The sequence below is a fragment of the Bos javanicus genome, chromosome 2, assembly GCF_032452875.1.
Source record: "Bos javanicus breed banteng chromosome 2, ARS-OSU_banteng_1.0, whole genome shotgun sequence".
NCBI classification, from domain to species: domain Eukaryota; kingdom Metazoa; phylum Chordata; class Mammalia; order Artiodactyla; family Bovidae; genus Bos; species Bos javanicus.
Window position 1 is genome coordinate 78,982,435 of NC_083869.1, and position 19,905 is coordinate 79,002,339.

The window sequence follows — 19,905 nt, forward strand, 5'->3', positions numbered from 1 at the left end:
GGGTCACAAAGAATCGGACACAACTGAAGCGACTTGGCATGCATGAACATACGTGGTTAAATTATTTGCCTACAGCCAGACTGCAGCATACACCCAGCTGTCCATCACTTTACCAATTAATCCACAAGAAAGGTTCTTATCAAACTTCGAGTCTCTGTGAAGAAATCTTAATAGTTAGAAACTATTGGGTCAGCCAAAAATTTCTTTCAGGTTTTTAAACCCAAATGAACTTTTTGGCCAATCCAATAGATAGATGGTTCCATTAGGGAAGCAATTTATCCACAAATGTTTACTAACGACCATGTACACCCCTGGTTCATCAACAGAAACTTGAAGACTTCTATGTATCCGCCCTGCCCTAGGGATGCAGGAGAAGATAATAAAAAGTCTAGACAAGATCCCTGTCCTCAGAGCATCATTGGACTTCTTGGTGCAGCAGAACACACATCATGACAGGAATAAAAAGCATCCAAACCCCTTACTGAGAAATTTCTTAGCAACTGAATTCAGGTTCCAGATTGAATTGCCTGTGTCTTCTTCTGATTCTTCATAGCTAAATAGATATCTAGCAATTTAAAGACTAACTTAACTTCTCAAATATAAATTGCTATCTAAAATTACTTAACACTGGTAGCTAATATTAAATTATGGTGTATTTCTCCTTAACTTAATCTTGTTGAATTAAGACTTTGTCCTTGAAGAACTTGTCAACTCACAGCCTAAAAGTTGAGAATTATGTTTTATTTGGTGGATAAATCTGAGGACTTAAACCCAAGATGCAGCCTCTTAGATAGCTCTGAAAGGCTGCTCCAAAGAGGCAAAGGGAAAGCCAGGATATATAGAAGTTTTTGCAACAAAAGACCGAGTAGTTGGAACATCAAGTAATCAAAAGATTACTGTTTATCAAAGAAAACTAGACATCTTAAGTTCATGAATTCAGTACTTTTCTGTGTCTGGGAAGATGCAATAATCTAGGTTCACTGAATTAATTTCTTTGATATGCACCTTAGCTATGTGGGGCCAGTAGCCTGTGCTTTCTCATCTGGGTCTCAGAGGGGTAGCTGCACAGCAGAGTGCTGGATGGCAGATATCCTGCTTCCATCCTAAGTTCCCTCGGGGCTTACTATCTGAGCGACTCTGATGAGATGGCTTGATGGCTGCAACATCCTTTGCTTACTGATGTGGCAGGCAATATTTTAGTTCACAGACCAACGTTCATTGTTGAGAATGTTCTAACTCAGGGAATGACTGAAGTTTAGACAAGTTGAAAGAATGTTAAAATACAGAAAACAGTGCAAGTGTGTGGGGTACCTGCTGTGAGAGTAGATGATCTGATGTGTCACACGTGCTGAGCAAATGTTGGTTCAGAGTATTCTTTCCTTGTCACCGTCCTTCTCTGTGAGAAGGTGTGGGTGGTGCCTCCTTCCTCTGGATGAAGGACAGGCTGGGAGCAGCAGGGCTGTGATTTGAACCCAGGTGCTCCAACCCCAAGGCCATCTTTTCAGCCCTGCTCAGTATCACCATTTGTATGTGTAGACAGTGGAGGGTTTCAAAAGAGAACAAAATTCTCTTTCACAGGAGTGAAAGAAGGTTGGTTCCAATGGGCTTTTTAACTGCGCTCATTTATATCAGGCATTGGTCGCTACTCCTAGGTCATTTCCTATTTAAGATTCTTGAAGCTTCTGAAAAGATCTTCTGGAACATGCTATTTTTAAAGAACTCATTCGAGTGAAATGACATTTGTCACTCACTGAAAAGGCACATAATGCTACAGAAAGTCAGAATACAGCTTTGAAGACATTGCAGTCGAAGACAGATGAAATCTATGGTTTTCCTCCAAAGTTCAGACACCCGGTGAGACTGTGTTGCCGGGCTGTTTATTTCCTGAGGCTTTGGTCTCTGGCCAACTGTTCATTGTCCTCTGTTCCTTTGGTAAAAGCCACAGGGTCACACCACCCAGAGGCACAATTATCTGGGTTCCTGCCCTCATTGCCCTGGGGCTCTAGAAACAGAGGCCTGACTGTCTATGCAGATAAACACAGATAAAAGGTTGACCGCTCACTGCCCTGCTTTCTGCCTGGGGTCTCCAAGGTTCTCCTTTGAGCTCCCTTGAGTGGGGCCCTCCTCTAAGAAGAAATGAACAGAGGACGGTCATTCTCCTCAGCCTTGGTTCCAGACATCTCCTGAGCCAAGCAGCTCCACTCAGGAACCCTTGTACAAATGCTTCCCAGACCTCCTCAGGCCTCCCTGGAGCAGGCCCTTGGTGTAGCCAGGCTGTGACCACTTGAATAAGCAATTTATTCTGGTCTGGAACCTGACATCTCAGGACTCAAGATTCCCTGGAAGGTCCCTCTGTGATGAGGCCTCTCTAATCAGTGCAATTGGCCAGGGGAGCTGCACAGACTCCAGTCAGAGAGGGCAGGCCATAGCCTTCACTGCAGAGATGGCCTTGAACCTGTGCAAGATTTAAATCAGAGGTGGGACCTGCCACTCTCATACCATGTCATCAGCCCCTGTTTTAACCCCACCAATAACCAGTGTAGGTGAACTTGAGTTGGTGACTCACCCTCTCTGGCCTCCATGGCCCCGGTGCCTGCATCCTGTCATACTTATGGAGTGTTCAGGGCACAGTGAGCCATGGGTACAGCCAGACTCTGCAATCTGTGCAAAGTGGCCACAGCAGTGGATGGTGTCCTGTGTTCTTATAGCTAATGATCTTTCAGCTTGCACCTCTCACTGCCCTGCTTTCTGCCTGTGGCCTCTCTATGGTTCTCCTTGCTCCTTTGAGCAGGGCCCTCCCCAAGAAAAAATGAGCAGAGGGTGGCCATTTGAAAGGCTGCAAACATGTCAGACCTGGGTTCAAGATGCAGCTTAGCCACTCAAGGATCCATCCTCATGGGCACTTTAAATGAGATGTAGGAAAGGCCCAGGCCTAGCACTGAGCTACCACAATGCAAATATTAGCATGAGGGGGAAGAGAGAGGCTCAGTGACACAGAGACTTAAGCCAAGCGTTTGCAGACTAAGGCCCATAGGATGCCTGTTTTTACAAATAAAGTTTTATTGGAATGGGCTTCTTTGGTAGCTCAGCTGGTAAAGAATCTGCTTGCAATGCAGGAGACCCCGTTTTGATTCCTGGATTGGGAAGATCCCCCGGAGAAGGGAAAGGCTACCCACTCCAGTATTCTGTCCTGGAGAATTCCATGGACTGTATAGTTCATGGGTCGCAAAGAGTTGGACACAACTGAGTGACTTTCACTTTCACTTTATTGGAACACAGCTGTACCCATTCGTTTGTATAAACAAACTTCCTTCAAGGGACAACAGCAGAGTTGTAGCAGAGACCACATGGTGTACAGACTATTTAGTGTGTGGCCCTTCCTCAAAAAAAGTTTCCCAACTGCTGTCTTAAACCAACAGGAGCATCTCCAGTGGCTTGAATTCTAGCCCTGGAGCCCACCTGGCCCCACTGCACTTCTCTCTGGGGGAAGCCATAGCCTCATGGATGGATGAGAAGCCACAGAATAAAGACCTGCAGCCGAGGCTAGGGACCAGGTAGCAGCCAGGTACGCCCATCAGGCCAGGCCTGGCTTACCTGGGTGAAGATGGAATGACTCATTCCTGTGACCTGATCCACCCAAGCTGCCAAGGGAAGCTTGTCCCTCTTGTGGCTTTTACCTTCTTTTGCCTTCCTGTCACCTGTCTACCCCCAGCCCCATAAACATAGGCAGCTGGGGCTCTCCTACTGCCTTGCAGAAAATCCTCACCCCATCTGGGCAGGTATAGGAAAAAGAGCCAAACATCAGACAGGCTGTGCCTGGACCAGACAGCTCTCCCATCTCGTTCAGAAAACAGGGCTTCTCAGAAGGGCCCAAGCAGGCATTGGGCTAGGAGCGTTGTCCTGAACCTGGTTTTGTTTTTCTTTTTTTAACTTTTTATTTTATATTGGCATATGGTTAATTAGCAATGATATGTTAGTTTCAGGTGTACAGCAGAGTGATTCAGTTATACACTTACCTGTTCTTTTTCAAATTCTTTTCCCATTTAGATTGTTATATAATATTGAGCAGAGTTCCTGTGCTATATAGTAGGTCCTTGTTGGTTGTCCATTTTAAATGAAACAATGTGTACATGTCAACTCCACACTTGTAGTCTATCCCCCCTGCTAACCATTCCCCTCTGATAACCATAAGTTGGTTCTCAAAGTCTGTGAGTCTGTTTCTGCTTTGTAAATAAGTTCCTTTGTATCATTTTTTTTAATTCCACATTTAAGCAATATCATACGCTAGTTCTCTTTCTCTTACTTCCGTATGCCGCTCTCTAGATCCATCCACGTTGCTACAAATGGCATCATTTCATTCTTTTTAATGGCTGAGTAATATTCCATTGTATATAAGTACCACATTTTCTTTACCCAACTTAATGACATCTTTCCCCATCTCAGGAGGTTATTATCCCTCTTTTCAGATTGGATATGTTGACTCAGAGGAAAAAGTATGTCCACATTTCACCAGTTATGAGATAGTGGACCCTGAGTTCAACAACAGATTCCCTGAGTCTACACTCCTACTCTGCCTCTGCCACCGGCATCAGCAAGCTTTTTAGCCCAGCCCATGAGTGTGTTTTGAGCACCCACTGTGCGTCAGGCCCTGGGGATTTGACAGTGCACAAACCAACAGTCATCCAAAAAGAGAGCTTACATTTCAGTGGTGACGGACACAAGACCTGCAGGTAGAGTGCTCAATAAGTCAGATGACGCTAAGTGTGGGGAGGAAGATCAAGCCAGGAAAGGAGAGAGGCCCAAGGGACAAGAGGTGGTGCCATTCTAAAGACAGTGGGCAGAGAATCTTCACTGGGGAAGTTGATATTTGAGAAAGACCTAAAGGAAGCCAGGGAGCCAAACATGGGATTGAATATCTGAGAGGAGGCACAAGAGGCAGAGCACAGCACATGCAGAAGTCCTGCAGTAGGACCAGGCTTGGCCTGATCGAGGAACCGATAGGAGGCAGTGCAGCGGGGAGAGGAGTGGGAAGTGGTGACTAGGAGATGAAGTCAGACAGGTAAGGCAGCAGAGGGCCAATGGGACTGTCTCCCAGCACCCCTTGTAGCAGCTGGAATTCTACCACCTTCCTGAATTTTCCCTGCCAGAAGTTTTCTCATCCCGAGTGAGGAGCCCCTCAGCATCTCTGCTAAGGCTCTAGCAAGGTTCTGAGTCAGCTATTACACGTACTGGGGGCTGAGAAGGAGAGAAGAGGATGGCAGAGAACTCCTAAGTGATGCCTGAGGTGCAGTGGTGATGGAGGCCTTCACCAGGCACCCCGTTTGTGTTTATGTGTGTGTGCTCAGTCATGTCTGATTCTTTTGAGACCCCACGGACTATACCCCACCGGGCTCCTCTGTCCATGGGATTTCCCAGGCAAGAGTACTGGAGTGCGTTGCCATTTGTTCTCCAATGTCCTGAAAGATGCCTTAGTTGCAGGCCCACATGTGCGTGTGCGCACGCACGCGCACGTACACACACATACACACACCCACAGAGGCTGGCTTTCAGAGCCTCTCTGAAATTACTGGTTGCATCTTCTGGGTGGAGTTTTTCTGCAGGGCCACGATGAGCTCTACAGGAAATGAATATGGGTATGAGGTTCCTGGCACCTGCCCTCACAGGCACTCAGGACTCTCGGGGACCAGCTAGGAGTGTTACAATGTGGGACAGAACCCCATGCAGGGCCAGAGAGGGGGACATTGCCATCTCCCTCCCAGCTCTGGGTCCACGTAAGCCCTGGGGAAACAGTCCAGCAGAAGGCACAGAGCAGTCCCCAGGGCTGCAGGGTCTGGCCCAGCAGGGGTGGAGAAGAGAATCAGGAAAGGATGTGGACGAGGGTGCTCTCAGGCCCAAGACTCCTGGGGTCCAAGCTGCCACCTGCCTGGGAAAGGTGGTCCCCACAACACCCTCAGCCTAACCCGGAAGCTTCACACAGAAGATGCAACCATCAATTCCAGCGAGGCTTCTGAAACCTGACCTCTGCCTGTGTGCACATGTGTGCTTGAGTCCCTGGTGGAGTGAAAGAGCAGCCTAGAAACACAGGCTCCATCTCCCTGATATCAGAAGGGTGATGAGACCAGTGTGGGCTCCTGCAGCTCAGCTTAGAAGCCACGATTCTACCACTTGAGTCTCTCTGCACCCCCATGTAAGAGGCACAAATTAATGCAACTGCTCACGGAGGCAAGTCCCACTAGCAGCCAGGTTCATTAGGCGGGGACAGAGGTTGAGGTTTCATCTGCTTTTTGTTTACACACTGTTGTGTTTAATCTGCTGAGCTGCCCCGGAAACCATCCGGTTAAGTGATGGGGGCCAATTAAATATGGCTCAGAAGCTCATCCTGGCTGCCTCCTGCCCTCAGATAATATCATCCCTGCACGCGAATCCAGGTGCTCTTCAAGTGACTGGCTTCTCATCTCCACGGGGACAGGCATGCTAGGCTTTGGGTCACCCGAGCACCCTTTGTACTTGGAACCTCTCGCATATACAAATGCATGGACATGTTTCTCATCTTGCCTGGTTCTCCCTGCAGCCTGGGACAGGCCAGAGGGTGTGAAGGGAGGGTCAGCCTCCCCTGAGATTTCTCTAAGCCAAGGGGCCAGGCAGGCTGTCCATGTGCCCACCAGGGAGGGGAGTGCTCTTAGACACCACTTAAATGAAGGGTCTGGGGTCCTCACAAAACTCAGTACCCTAAGTGTTCCTGTAAAAGGGACAAATGACTGTACCAAGGCCACACCAATAGCAAATAGAAGAGCCAGCCCCACAGTCCAGCTGTCACTCAATTCCATAATGTCTGCACCCCACAGGCTCACCTACTGGCAGGCAGTATCCTCCTCCATGATGCTGAGTGCTTTTTGTGCTATGAACCTAGGGGACATTTTTTACTCAGCCATTAACAGTATAAAATAATACCATTTGCAGCAGCATGGATGGACCGAGAGATTATCACACTGACTGAAGTAAGACAAAGACAATTACCATATGATATTGCTTATATGTGGAATCTAAAAACAAAGATATAAATGAATTTATTTACAAAAATAGACCCACAGACAGAAAACAAATGTATGGTTACCAATGGGAAAGGAAGGAGGGATAAATTAGAAGTTGAGGATTAATATAAGATTAATATATACACACTGCTTACGTGTATGCTAAGTCACTTCAGTCATGTCTGATTCTTTGCGACTGTTCCCCACAGGCTCCTCTGTCCATGGAATTCTCCAGGCACGAATACTGGAGTGGGTTGCCATGCCCTCCTCCAGGGGATCTTCCCAAACCACGGAATGAACCGATGTGTCTTATGTCGCCTGCATTGGCAGGCAAGTTCTTTACTGCTAGTGCCACCTAGGAAGCTCGTATATGCGTGTGTGTGTGTGTGTGTACACACACACACACATTTATATATGTAACTGAATCACTGTTCTATATACCTGAAACTAACACAGCATTGTAAATCAACTAGTCTTCAATAAAAAATTAAAATCTAAGAGGATAAATGCTTCACACCTGAACCTGGTTTGCATCCCCAACACTTGGAGAAGGAAATGGCAACCCACTCCCGTATTCTTGCCTGGAGAATCCCATGGACAGAGGAGCCTAGCAGGTTACAGTCCATGCGGTCACAAGGGTTGGACATGACTTAGTGACTAAGCCACCAAACCACCACCACCGAGACACACACACACACACACACCACAGGAGACATGGCCGGCAGCACTATCAGGGAGCCATCCTCTTTGCTTTCAGCTTAGGTCCCGCTGGCTTCTGAGTGGGGTTGCCTGTGCCTGTGAATCTGCCTTGCACCAGCATCTGGCGTATAGCCTGACTGTGTCTGCTTGCAAAGGTGTTCTATTTCTCCCGGGTTTTTTTTCTTCCCTTCCTTTATTCACGCGAATCTGCCTTGCACCAGCATCAGACATATAGCCTGACTGTGTCTGCATGCAAAGGCGTTCAATTTCTCCCGGGTTTTTTTTCTTCCCTTCCTTTATTCATGCGAATCTGCCTTGCACCAGCATCAGGCGTATAGCCTGACTGTGTCTGCATGCAAAGGCATTCTATTTCTCCCGGGTTTTTTTTCTTCCCTTCCTTTATTCACGCTGATGGAAATGGCTCCTTCACCCAGGTCTGCCTCTGATAAGCTCCAGATGGTTTCAAGAAAGCAGAGCAGAGCCTCTTATCAGACAGCAGCAGTGGATCTGGTGCCAGCACTGGGCGGGCCTGGTGCTGATAAAATGGGCCTGGGCCCAGCTCACCAGCTGCTTTCTCAACCTGCCCTCAGGGCCTGACCCATCAGAAGTGGGGGTTGCCAGACCCAGGAAGCTTCTTTACTTTCTTAGGCACTAGAGCTGACTCCCAGTGACCACAGGCAAGAGGACCTGATAGGAAGCCATTGGGGACAGAGGATTGGCCATGAGGCTGACGGGACAAAGGACCCTAGGAGGCTCTGACAGGACAGTGGGAGCTGGCTCCTCCCAGGCACATATCGGGATCAAGTGTGTGGTTTGAGCCCTTCCCTGTGAGGCCCTACTGTTCCTAGTCCTGGATAAGACACCCCAAGGCTGGGGAAGGGGAGGTGTTAAGGCGTTTGGTCTAATGTGGCGTGATCACGTTTGAAGTAGGTTTGCCAGACCCAAAAGCTCAGGCTGTCTGCCCCCTTCCTGGGAGCTCTGGTTTGAAGGAGATCAAAGAGCTCATCCCCCCGCCCCACCGCCCCCCACACACCCCATTTGAAGATAGAAATTCTACCTTCAAACATTAACTTCTTTTCCTTTAAGCTTGGGTCAATGTTAAATTTCCTGTCCTTGAGGTAGGACAGACTGGGCTAGCTGACTGTTTTGTGAAAAGTGACTTGGCCATATGGAATCTAGAAGAATAGTGCCGATGAACCTATTTGCAGGGAAGGAATGGAGACACAGACATAGAGAATGGACTTGACACAGCGAGGAAGAGAGAGAGTGGGACGAATTGGGAGGGTAGCATTGACATACGCTATCATGTGTAAAACAGACAGCTCGTGGGAAGCTGCTATATAACACAGGGAGCCCAGCCTGGAGCTCTGTGATGACCTAGAGGGGTGGCATGGGAGTGGGGAGGGAGGCTCACGTGGGAGGGCACACATATATATAATTATGACTGGTTTGCATTGTTATATGACAGAAGTCAACACAACATTGTAAAGCAAATATCCTCCAACTAAAAAAAAAATTTCTTTAAGAAAAATACCTTTCCTGTAATAAGCATATATGTAAAAAGAAAAGTGACTTGGCCTTTCTGACCTTATTTGTCCCATTTTTAAAATGGGTTGGTCATCCCTATGTCCAGTGCCCTGCTGGGAGCACCCAGGATTTCACAGGTGGAGGGCATCTTGCCTCCACTGGTCACCAGGGTTCCACCACCAGGCTTTGCCCTACACTGCGAGACAGGGCCAGGGCCTAGCAGCAAGGTCAACAGTAGAGCCTCAGTCTGGGTTTGAATCCTGGCTCTGTCCTTGGACACTGTCTCTAAGCTCCAGTCTTTTTATATTTAAAGGAGGGATGGAAACTCCAGTCTGGCAAGGTTGTTTGCAGGAGTTCAGTTCATGAGAGCTACTCGTGATTTGTGGCTGTCCCATGAGAAAGGTTTTGAATGAGAAGCATCTTGAGTGTGAAATAATGTGAGTGAATCCCCAGCACAGAGCAGACTCATAAAAAACAGTAGCAGGAGCCCAGCTGATCTGCTGGCTGCCCCCTGCTCCAGGTGTTTAGGTACATGGATACATATGAGGTTGAAGATCCCTCCAAGACAAGCAGAGACCAGCAGGCTTCCATGCAGGCAGGTTCTACAGGGTCACTTGGCATCCTGGGCCAGTGACTGGATGTGCAGCCACCGAAGAGGCCTGCAGGGTGGGTGCAGAGGGGTACAGCCTGTTCTCAGATGACCTGCAAGAATGCTGTCAAAGCAAACCTCATGGGGATTTCACTGGTGGTCCAGTGGTTAAGAATCCACCTTGTAACACAGGGGACATGGGTTCATTCCCTAGTCGATGAGCTAAAATTCCACATGTCTCAGAGCAACTAAGCCTGTGTGCCACAGCTACTGAGCCCACACACTCTGGAGCCTGGGGGTCACAGCTTGAGAGTCCATATGCCACAACTAAGACCTGATACAGCCAAATAAATAATACATTTTTTAAAAGGGTTGACAGCACAGCCAGGAGGAGCAGCAGCTCCTGACTCTTAGTCCCTAAAACAGGACCACACAGGTGGTCTGCCCTGAGATGGACACCAAGCTGGAGAACTGAGACTAGAGGAACTAGAGGAACCTGATGTATCAAGAAACTATCTTTCCGAGACTGAGGCTGACAACTACTCAAGGCCAGAGAAAAGGCAGGCTGAGGGGCAGAGCAATAGGACCAGCCAGGGTGGCTGCTCTCATGAGCTGTGTCTACGGAAGAAACAGCAGGACTCCTCAAATCTCTCCCCTGGAATCAGTCAAAGCCTCATGTGTAATCCTGAGAGCCAGAGGACCAGCATGTATAAATGTTCTCTGTAGTGATAAAGGCAAGAGAGATGGTCTTCACACCTAGCAGCTAGTAGATGCTTGATACATTGTGTTTTGCGATCACTGCCAACTCCTGCTTTTGTAACTACATATCTGGATAAATTTCCTGCTGTGTTTCACTGCACTGCTGGGAGGAGCTTTCACTCAGTAAGCTTTTGATGATCACATAGATGGTCACCTACCATGTGTAGGTCACCTGGCAAAATATCAGACACCAAAGGGAAGATGCCAGAGCCCTCACTGTGCCCCAGAGTTCTTTGATGTGTTTGATGAGTCTGTCCATGGAAACAGAAGGTCACTTCCTTCCAGAAGGTCAGAACAGATACCCTCTACAGGTGGCATTGGACCAGTGTGGATTGATGTGTGGACATTCACCAGATAAGCCAGGTGGAGTGGACATTCCAGGCAGAGGGCACAGCAAGAGCCAGAGCCTGGGGGTGCAAAATATAATTGGAGTTCATGTGACCTACAAGGGGCTGACATGGGACAGGAACGATGTGAATGTGTGAGATGGCAATGTGGGAATTTGGACTGGCTTGTGGCTGTCACTCTGCATTTAGGCCTGGGATCTCCCAGTGGTCTTCTCTGGGTGGATCCCTATTAGAGAACTCACAGTGGATCTGTTAAGTTGACAAAAGAACTGAACAGTCCGTGGAGCTGGCATGTATTATTTGGGACATACTAAAAATTGTGTTGCTATTTATCTAGAAGTCGAATTTAACTAGCATCCTGCATTTTATCAGAACATGAGTGCTTTTCAAAGGCTCTCATGAGATGCTACTGTCCAGTCAGAGTTGAGGACCATGAGCCAGAGGCTCCTGCTGCTCTGAGCAAGCCCACTGTCTCAAGCCCCAGGCCAGGTCCCTAACTGCAAAGACTCTGAGTATATGAAGCATTCCCACTCTTAAAAACATTTTTAGGGAAGCTTTTGAGATTTCCTTCTTATTCATCCTTTCCATCTAGTTCATGGATGCCTCCCACAGCAGGTCAAAAACCTATTTTTATATAAATTTGAAAATCTGAAGCTAATTAATTTTTAATATTTTAAGTGATGCAATTGTGGAAGTTATTCAATGACTGGATATACTTAAATACAAAACAATAAATCCTTATTCATACTGCTTATAGCACTCCCAACCCACATGTCTTCTTAACTACTAACCACACTCCTTCCAGAACCTCAGACTCTCTAACCTTCAAGACTCCCAGCACTGTCAAGTGTGCCTTCCTGGAACCCCCGCCTCACAACTATACCTCCTTCCCCACATCCATTACTCTCAGTCCTGTTGGTCTCTTTCCTCTTTCTCAGTCCTGCTGATCCTTTCTTGGTAGCTCCAAAGGGCTCTTCTAAACTGAGAAGAGAGAAGACTTTCCTCTCCACTGCTGTACTACAAACTTTCTAGAAATTTTCTATAATCTCTCACCTGCTCATTGCCTACAGGAGAAGACTCAGTTTATCTAACCTCACCTTTAAGACTCTTCATTACTCATTACTCACCAAGCAGATGAGTGATAAAGTTTATTAATGATATCAGATGGGATAGTGATGGTGGAAGATGTAATAAGACAAGGAAAAGGAAGAGAGGAAAATAAACTAAAAACGTGTACTGAATTTAGTCATTGATATTTTTCCCTTCCTTTTCCTATTCCAAATAGGAGGTATAAAATTAAACATTGCATTTGTTTTAATGTAAAGTCATTCATACTAAAAAGGATAAAAGTATTCAAATCTACATTGTCTTAGACCATCTGGCTTATCCGGCAGTCCCTCCCTAATCCTGATTACTCGAATAGATCCAACTCTGTAGATAGCTAATGCCTATTTTGCTAACTCTATTTTTGCTCTCTCTACTTGGTTTGCTTAAGAAATCGGTACACCTGTCCAAAGAATAGTAAATTGTGTTTATACTTTCCCTTAACCCCCTAATATGTGTTAGATTTCAAACCCAATTTTGAGGTGCTGAGATCCCTGATTAGGCTATATGGACAATCCTTTCTGTTTATATTAGCTGCATTAAAATAACAGGAGAGTGAAATTCACCCTTCCTGTTGGTCATTAGACATTAACCAGTTGTGGGACTTTAAATAAACCACCTACAAAATTCTGAAGTGAAACAAAGTTTAAGTTTGTTGGCTTTATTTGATTAGGTTTCCAGGGCATTTATCACTTTCTGTGAAAGAAACATTTAATTTAGATGGCAGTTGATTTGTGTCATGGGATTTCAACTGACAGGAGGAAGAGTTATGTGTGTGTTTATGACTTCTTTGCTTTTAAAAGATTAATGTGAGTGAAACATAAATCACAAGACCTTTAAGGGAGAGAGATGCTGGAAAGACAGAGCAGGAGTGTGTCAGGGTGATGGATTGTAAAGTGTCTTCATCAGGGAGGAAACCAGAGGGAGGGTGGGACACAGGGGTGGTGGGGTGGGAGCAGTGAAGAAAAATGGCTTTTCCTTCCCAAGCACAAAGACTGTGCAGGGGCTTGAACTAGAGCCAGGCAACTTCTTAGCTCCATTGCCTGATGCAAACTGAAGAGATGAGCTGATGACTTCCTGAAGCCCCTTTCCTGCCCTGATAGCCAGAGGACAAAAAGAGTACTAACAGCACAGTGGACATGCTCAGGAAGCCCAAGTATTCCAGGAGACAAACAAACACTCCCTGCCCCCCAAGTCACAAGAACTGGTCCCCTGTTCTGCTCCCAGAGACACCCTACATCCAGAAGCCAAGTATGTGTGTGTGTGTGTGTGTGTGAGAGAGAGAGAGAGAGAGACAGGAGAAGGAGCTATTCTCAAAAAGGTGGGAATGATAGGAAGAGCTGTCATATGTTGGATACAATTCTCCTGGGAACCATACAGGTGCATCCTTCTCTACAGATCAGTGAGTTGAGGGTTGGAGATAGTTAAAGTGGAGGAGCCAGGATTCATGACCGTCTATTGCAATCCACCCTCCCTTCACCTACAAGGTGCTCCCTTGAAACACTTTCAGACAGTTTTTGTAAAGAGCAGTTTTCTGATGTGCATTCTCCTTTCTCTTTACCACCACTTCGAGCAACACATTCCCAGTATTTAGATCAGAATGCACCCTCTCTTTCCTAGCACGCTTTTCAAACACTATTCCAGTAGGGAAAAAAATCTACAGTGTTATTACTCACAGTATCAGCTAACATGTATTGTGCCCAGACTCATCTGTGAGTGTGTGCAGATACCATCATATGCATCATTTCATGTCATCCTCACAAATACCCTCAGACCCCATTGCACACGTAGCAATAATGAGCCCAGCATGCCTCCACCCAGGGTAAGGAGAAGGCAGAGTCCCTTGATGCAGCCCCCTCCCTGGCTTGGGAGGAAGAGAAGAATTCCAGGGAGTGGAGGGGGAACATGCTTTCCTTCCTCAAGGATCATTCCCTCCATCTTCACCTTTTGAGTTCATGAATTCAAAGTCCTGTATCTCTGGTTCACTCTGGATCCCCTTAGTACATCCTGGAGGAAGTACTAGTGTCTGTCTGTAGAATGCAAGCACCCCACTCCTTCATCTGACAGGCTCTCCCTGAGGCTTTGACCAGATCCCAGGGCAGCACACCCTACCACCTCTTGCCACCATCCTTTTCACTTTCCAGGCCTGACATGGGTCTCTGTGGATCCTGCCTGTCAAAGCTCACAAAGGGAAGAGAAAAGCATTTTCTGTCTCCTGTTCTCCAACTTATGGAACCCAATAACAAAGCGTGGCTAACTACATCATCATCATTTACACATGCAGTCTGATCGAGGACATTTAGCCATGTAATTAGGTACCTAATTGTGCTGAAAATGCAATTATATGATTTCTTAAGTGAATTAAGTCCTTGGAGAAGTGGTAAGGCTTAGCACACGTGATCTAGCTGGAGAGCAGGGACCATGAAAGGCATGTCAGCATGACTATGGCCCGCACAGAGGCCAAGTGGCCAGTACTTGAACCACATGGGTGACCACGTGAATGTATGCACGTATGTACAGATGAACAGGCATACGTGCATGCACTGCACACACACACAAGATGTCAACTTCACCTTACAATGATCTACTACAAACCAGGAACTTAATAAATGAGAGCCATTAATATCGCTGGGAGCTTTGTGTACCTCTGTGAAGTGACGACTGTTTAATGGCTCACTTGGAGACTCTCAGAGAGATTATTTATTTAACATGTGAGAGGCAGGTGTGTGGAAAAAATAATGATAAAAAAGTCAGTTGGGACATGTCAGAGGATATTTTATGCAACATCACTTATTCATCCAACAACCCAACATTGTGTCAGATAGTGAGGGGTCAAATACAATCCTCCCTCATTATAGCTCAAAAATGAGTGTAGAGATGGATGACCACAAAGCATTTTAGTAATGATTTGAACAAGTTGTTCAGCAAACTACAGCCTTCAGACTAAACCCAGCCTGTGGCCTGTTTAGCTAAGAAGGGTTTACATGTTTTTAAAGGATTGTTTGAAAAAACAGGAAAACCGATAAAACAAAGAAGAATATGCAACAGAGACCATATATGGGCTGCACAGCCTAAAATATTTATGAGAAAGGTTGCAGCTCCTGAAGGAATAAAGGAAGCAGCAGATGAGCCCGATGCAGAAATCAGGGAAGGCTTCTCAGAGGAGGTGACATGACCTGAACTTCATAGCTAAGCAGGAGTACTACAGCATCTCCATCCCCAGGAACTTCCTTCCAGCCAACCAGTCCACCACACACGAGAAACCATAAAGGATAAATTTAGAGGATTTGTTCCTGAAAGGAGGCCTGGGAGAGTCCAGAGGTTCTGAAATGTCAGGCAGTGGGGTGTGGACCTGTCCCACTGTACAACAAAAGGACCAGATGTGGCTTGCTGATCCCCAACACCGAGACAATGGGGAGGGACAGACCACTCAGCTTCTCATGCCCCTGTGGTCTTGATGCCAGGGATGTTAGCCCTTGAATCACCAGTAGGTCCAACCTGGGGACTGAACGATGTGGCAGAGAAAAGCAGCTACAGGGAAAGAAGGCACACAAATGCCTGGACGCCCAGGCCTTCCAGTTATCCCTGCCCCCAGATCGCTTCATCTCCCTGACAGCTCAGAACACAGGGACCAAAGGCTGCACCACCCAGCCTCCTACCCCAACCCGGCTGAATACGCCTCCCCTCCCTTGCAGCAGACACCTGGCTTTACAACTGGGCACAGTGTGGAAACAGGAGACGCTGTTGTTCCTTCCTTCCTGAACATACACATCATGCTCTCCTCCTCCAAGCAGACATCTGCTGTCTCTCTCAGAATCTCAGCTGTCTCACCAGCATCATTCTGTGAGCTGTCCACACACACACACACACACACACACACACCCCATTAACCTCAATTCCCGCCTTTTGGCATCAGCTCCTGCAGTCATAACCAGAATAAAACATTCACAGGGCACTTCCAAAGTCTTCATTTCAAGCGGCCTGATCTCCAACAGCTCAGGCCTCTGCTGATTCCACATCTTCACTCCAGCAATTCCTCAGACAAGTGGGCATCTTGAATCCAGTACCTGACCACTTCCCCTGCCCATCACCTTCCATCTACTCACTTCCCCGCCGAGCATCTTAGGCTCCACAGCCCATAATCAGACCTCCTAGAAAATACGTTCTGAACCCATCACCTCTCATCTCTCCCACTGAAGTTCAAGCCAGCATCCTTGGTTCTCTGAACTGTACCATGGCCCCTGCCTGGTCCCGTTCCTCTGAACAGTGGCCAGAGCCATCCTGACAGCATGACAATCAGTTCACAGTACTCTTCTGCTCCAAATCCTTCTATGGCCCCTGTATACCTCAGAGTAAGAACTGAAGCTCGTCCAGGGCTCTCTAGCCCCTCCATTATCCTCTGCTGTTATTTCTCTGACTGCATCTCCTACAGCTCATCCCAGGCTCACTCCACTCCAGCCACATTGGCCTTCTGGCTTGTCCTTAAATACACTGGAGCTGCTCCCACCCCGGGCCTTTGCGCCTGCTGTTCCTGCTGTCTGAGATACTCTTCTCCAGATCTCCACTGGATATCTTTTCCCATACCCCCTTCAGGTCGTAGTCAAATGCCACCTCTCCCTGGCCACACTTACTCAAATTTGTAACTCCTACTCATGGTCCTTGTCCTTTTTTTTTGTCTTCACACTGTCTAGTATACTCCATAGCTTGTGTTTTTCTCCTTTGTATTATTTGTATCCTTTCCCTTGAATGTAAACTCCAGAAAAAGAATTTCAGCTGTTTTTCTTCGTTTTTGCTGCTGTGTCCCCAGATGAATTTTGTTGAATGAACATGTGAACTCTCTTAACCTTTTCTCCTTTACTCCTACTGGCCAATGTTTAGATCAGTAAATATAGCTCTTCCCCCTCCTGTGCAGCTGAACTCAAGCCAGGCTAAGAGCACCCCCTATTCACACACACACACACACACACACCAGATTGACTGGTCCCCCCTACTCAGTGCTGTGATCCCCAATCCAAATTCTCTGTTCAACAAGCCCCCACCTCTCTCTGTCCATTTCCTCCCTCCACTTGTTTTCCCCCCAAGCACCAATTATGAGGGAGGCTTATCTCACTGAAAAAGAAACCTCTGAAACATCAAAAGAAGGTATAGAAATCCTTTTGAGGAGTTTTGCTATAAGGGGGAGCAGAGGAAGGGCCCAGAAGTGGGAGGGAGACAAGGTGTGAAGAAGGGAGCTTTATCTTTTCTTCAGTTTGCAGAACAGTGTGCTGTCAGGGGTGACCTGCTGGCAGGGGCCAATTTTGTGATGCAGGTGAGAGAGGGGAGGTCTCAGTGGTGACGTTTATCGTGTGTGGGGATGTGGAGTCTCATACACACACAGGCCCTGGGGAGCACAGGGCAGACATAGACTGAGCAGGAGGAAAGTCGTGACAGGGCTGCCCAGCCACTGCAGGGGAGCCTGGCCCAGTCTCCCAGGTATGGCTCGCCCCCCACCCCGGGCTTCTCCTGGCTCACTGCCTGCTTCGTCCTGGGCTCCAATGCTGCCACATGAGTCCAAGGCCCAGGGCTCAGTTCTGGCTCCTCTCCTTAATCTACATTTGCTGGGATGTGGCCCCAGCCCATGTCTGTGAGCACCGTCATGATGCTGGAGCAACCCCCTACCTCCAGCTACACCTTCAGCCCTCACCTTTCCCCGAGCTCCAGACTCCTCTCTCCGATGGCCTGCCCTGCACCTGTGCTTCACATCTAATACATCCCCGAGCTTAACACATCCTCATCTAGCGCTGATTTCTGCCCCCCTCCCTGCCCCACACCACACGCCCCTTGTAGTAAACTCCATCCTCCCTGCTCAGGCCAAAAGTCTGACTCTTTTTTCTTTCTTTCTTTCTTTGCACACTCCACATCTAATCCATTGGCAAGTTTTATTTGCCCCACATTCCAGATACACCCCAAATGTCTCTATCCCTCATCACCTGTGGCACCATGGTTCTTATCCAGGCGCTTGCCTAAACCATGGCCGCAGCCTCTCCCATCTTTACTCAGGGTCTGTCCTCAGCACAGCAGTTGAAATGATAATTCTCTCTCATACACAGTTCATATGGCTCCTGCTGGACCCCTGCTCTGGCCTCCCACCCCTCACCGAGTGCTGCGGGGTCCAACCTGTCCTGTCATCACTGCACCTCCTAGCACTCTGGCCCTCACTCACTCTGCAGTGGCCACATGGTCCCTGGCTCACCTGGGAACACATCGCCTGGCGAGTGTCTCCTTGAGATATTCCTCATTCCAATGTCTGTAGGGCTCACAGGCTCCAGTATTTCGGCCTGCATTAGTCCTTTGTGGCTACTATAATGAATGCCACAGTTGTTGTTGTTCAGTTGCTACCACATATCTGGGCTAAAGCAACAGATATGTATTTCTGACAGTTCTGGGCACTGAGAAGTAAGTTCAAGATCAAAGTGCCAGCAGGTCTGATGTCTGGTGGGGGCCACCTCCTGGTTCATAGCCAGGCATTTTCTCTCTGTGTCCTCAAGTGGCAGAAGGACTGAGGGAGCCCTCTGGGGTCTGTTTTATAATGGCACTAATCCCATTCACGAGGACTCCACCTTCATGACCTAGTCACCTTCCAATGGCCTCCTAATTCCACCACACTGGAGGTTAGGTTTCAACATATGAAATTGGGTAGGGGTGGGGAGGGTGGCAATGGCATCCCACTCTAGTACTCCTGCCTGGAAAATCCCATGGAATGAGGAGCCTGATAGGCTGCAGTCCATGGGGTCGCTGAGGGTCGGACACGACTGAGCGACTTCACTTTGACTTTTCACTTTCATGCATTGGAGAAGGAAATGGCAACCCACTCCAGTGTTCTTGCCTGGAGAATCCCAGGGACGAGGGAGCCTGGTGGACTGCCGTCTATGGGGTCACACAGAGTCGGACAGGACTGAAGTGACTTAGCAGCAGTAGCAGCAGCAGGGGAGGGTGGGGGGTGGAGGGGACAAAAGCATTTAGTCTAGCACAGCCCAAAAGTTGCCTCCTCTGGGTGACCTCCCTGATCACCTCCTCAGTTATTCTTTTTCCCTTTCCCCCTTTTTTGTGTCTTCAGGATTTATCACCTCCCTGGCCGTAAATCTTGAATCCCTATTTTTAACTCCCTATTGTCTCTCCCTACCCTAGAATGGAAAAGAAAACCCCAAGGGAGGGTCTTAGCGCAGTTCACTGTTAGACCTTCAGCCTCTAATAAAGGGAATGTGATGGGCCCTCAGTGAACCTTCTCTGAAGGGATGGTTCTGGCAGAAGCTTTGGAATCAGACCCCTTTCCCACCCCCCATGTTGCTGTTGTGTGACCTCAGGCGGGTTGTAGTTTGCCCCACTGAAAAGTGATGGGCATTGTTGCATCCAATTCAGTGGTTCTCCTGAGAAATTGCACCAATATACGAACTTATAAAGTGAGCCCCTAAGTGGTGGTGATTATATCATTATACATATCTAGAAAGGAGGGCTTTCGAGTGGGAAGAGAGACAATAGTCACTGGGGGGAGTGGAGCTAGAGTATAGCGGGAACCTGAAGGAACTTTTTAGCCAACCAAATACCTTGCCTTTGCTGCTGGTGGTGGTGATGTCGGGGTAGGAGAGAGGCATTCTGAGTGCCGCTGGGGCAGGGGGAGAGCCAGGGCCTAGCTGGGCTGGGGTCTTGGCCCTGCTGCTCTCTAGCTGCGAGGCCTTGGATAAGATCCAGGAGCTCCCTGGGCTCACTCTCCACATTTCTAAAATAAGGATGCCCACACCTGTCTCATGCCATTGTTTCTACAGGAACAGAGACGGCAGCAGTGATGGAGATTCCCCTTTGGTCCCCAGGT

The 19,905-nt window shown here is 47.8% G+C and overlaps 1 protein-coding gene across 2 annotated transcripts in view; it reads left to right on the forward strand.

Moving 5' to 3' along the window:
- The window catches only part of GYPC (glycophorin C (Gerbich blood group)), a 49,934-nt gene that overhangs the window by 11,991 nt on the left and 18,038 nt on the right, over window positions 1-19,905 (forward strand). The window contains exon 2 of one of the 2 annotated variants that reach the window (XM_061440273.1): window positions 19,859-19,903. The exons of the other annotated variant lie outside the window; for it this stretch is intronic. Within the exon in view, the coding sequence (XP_061296257.1) occupies window positions 19,859-19,903 (45 nt within the window). The remainder of the gene's footprint in view (window positions 1-19,858; window positions 19,904-19,905) is intronic. 2 annotated transcript variants of the gene reach the window in all.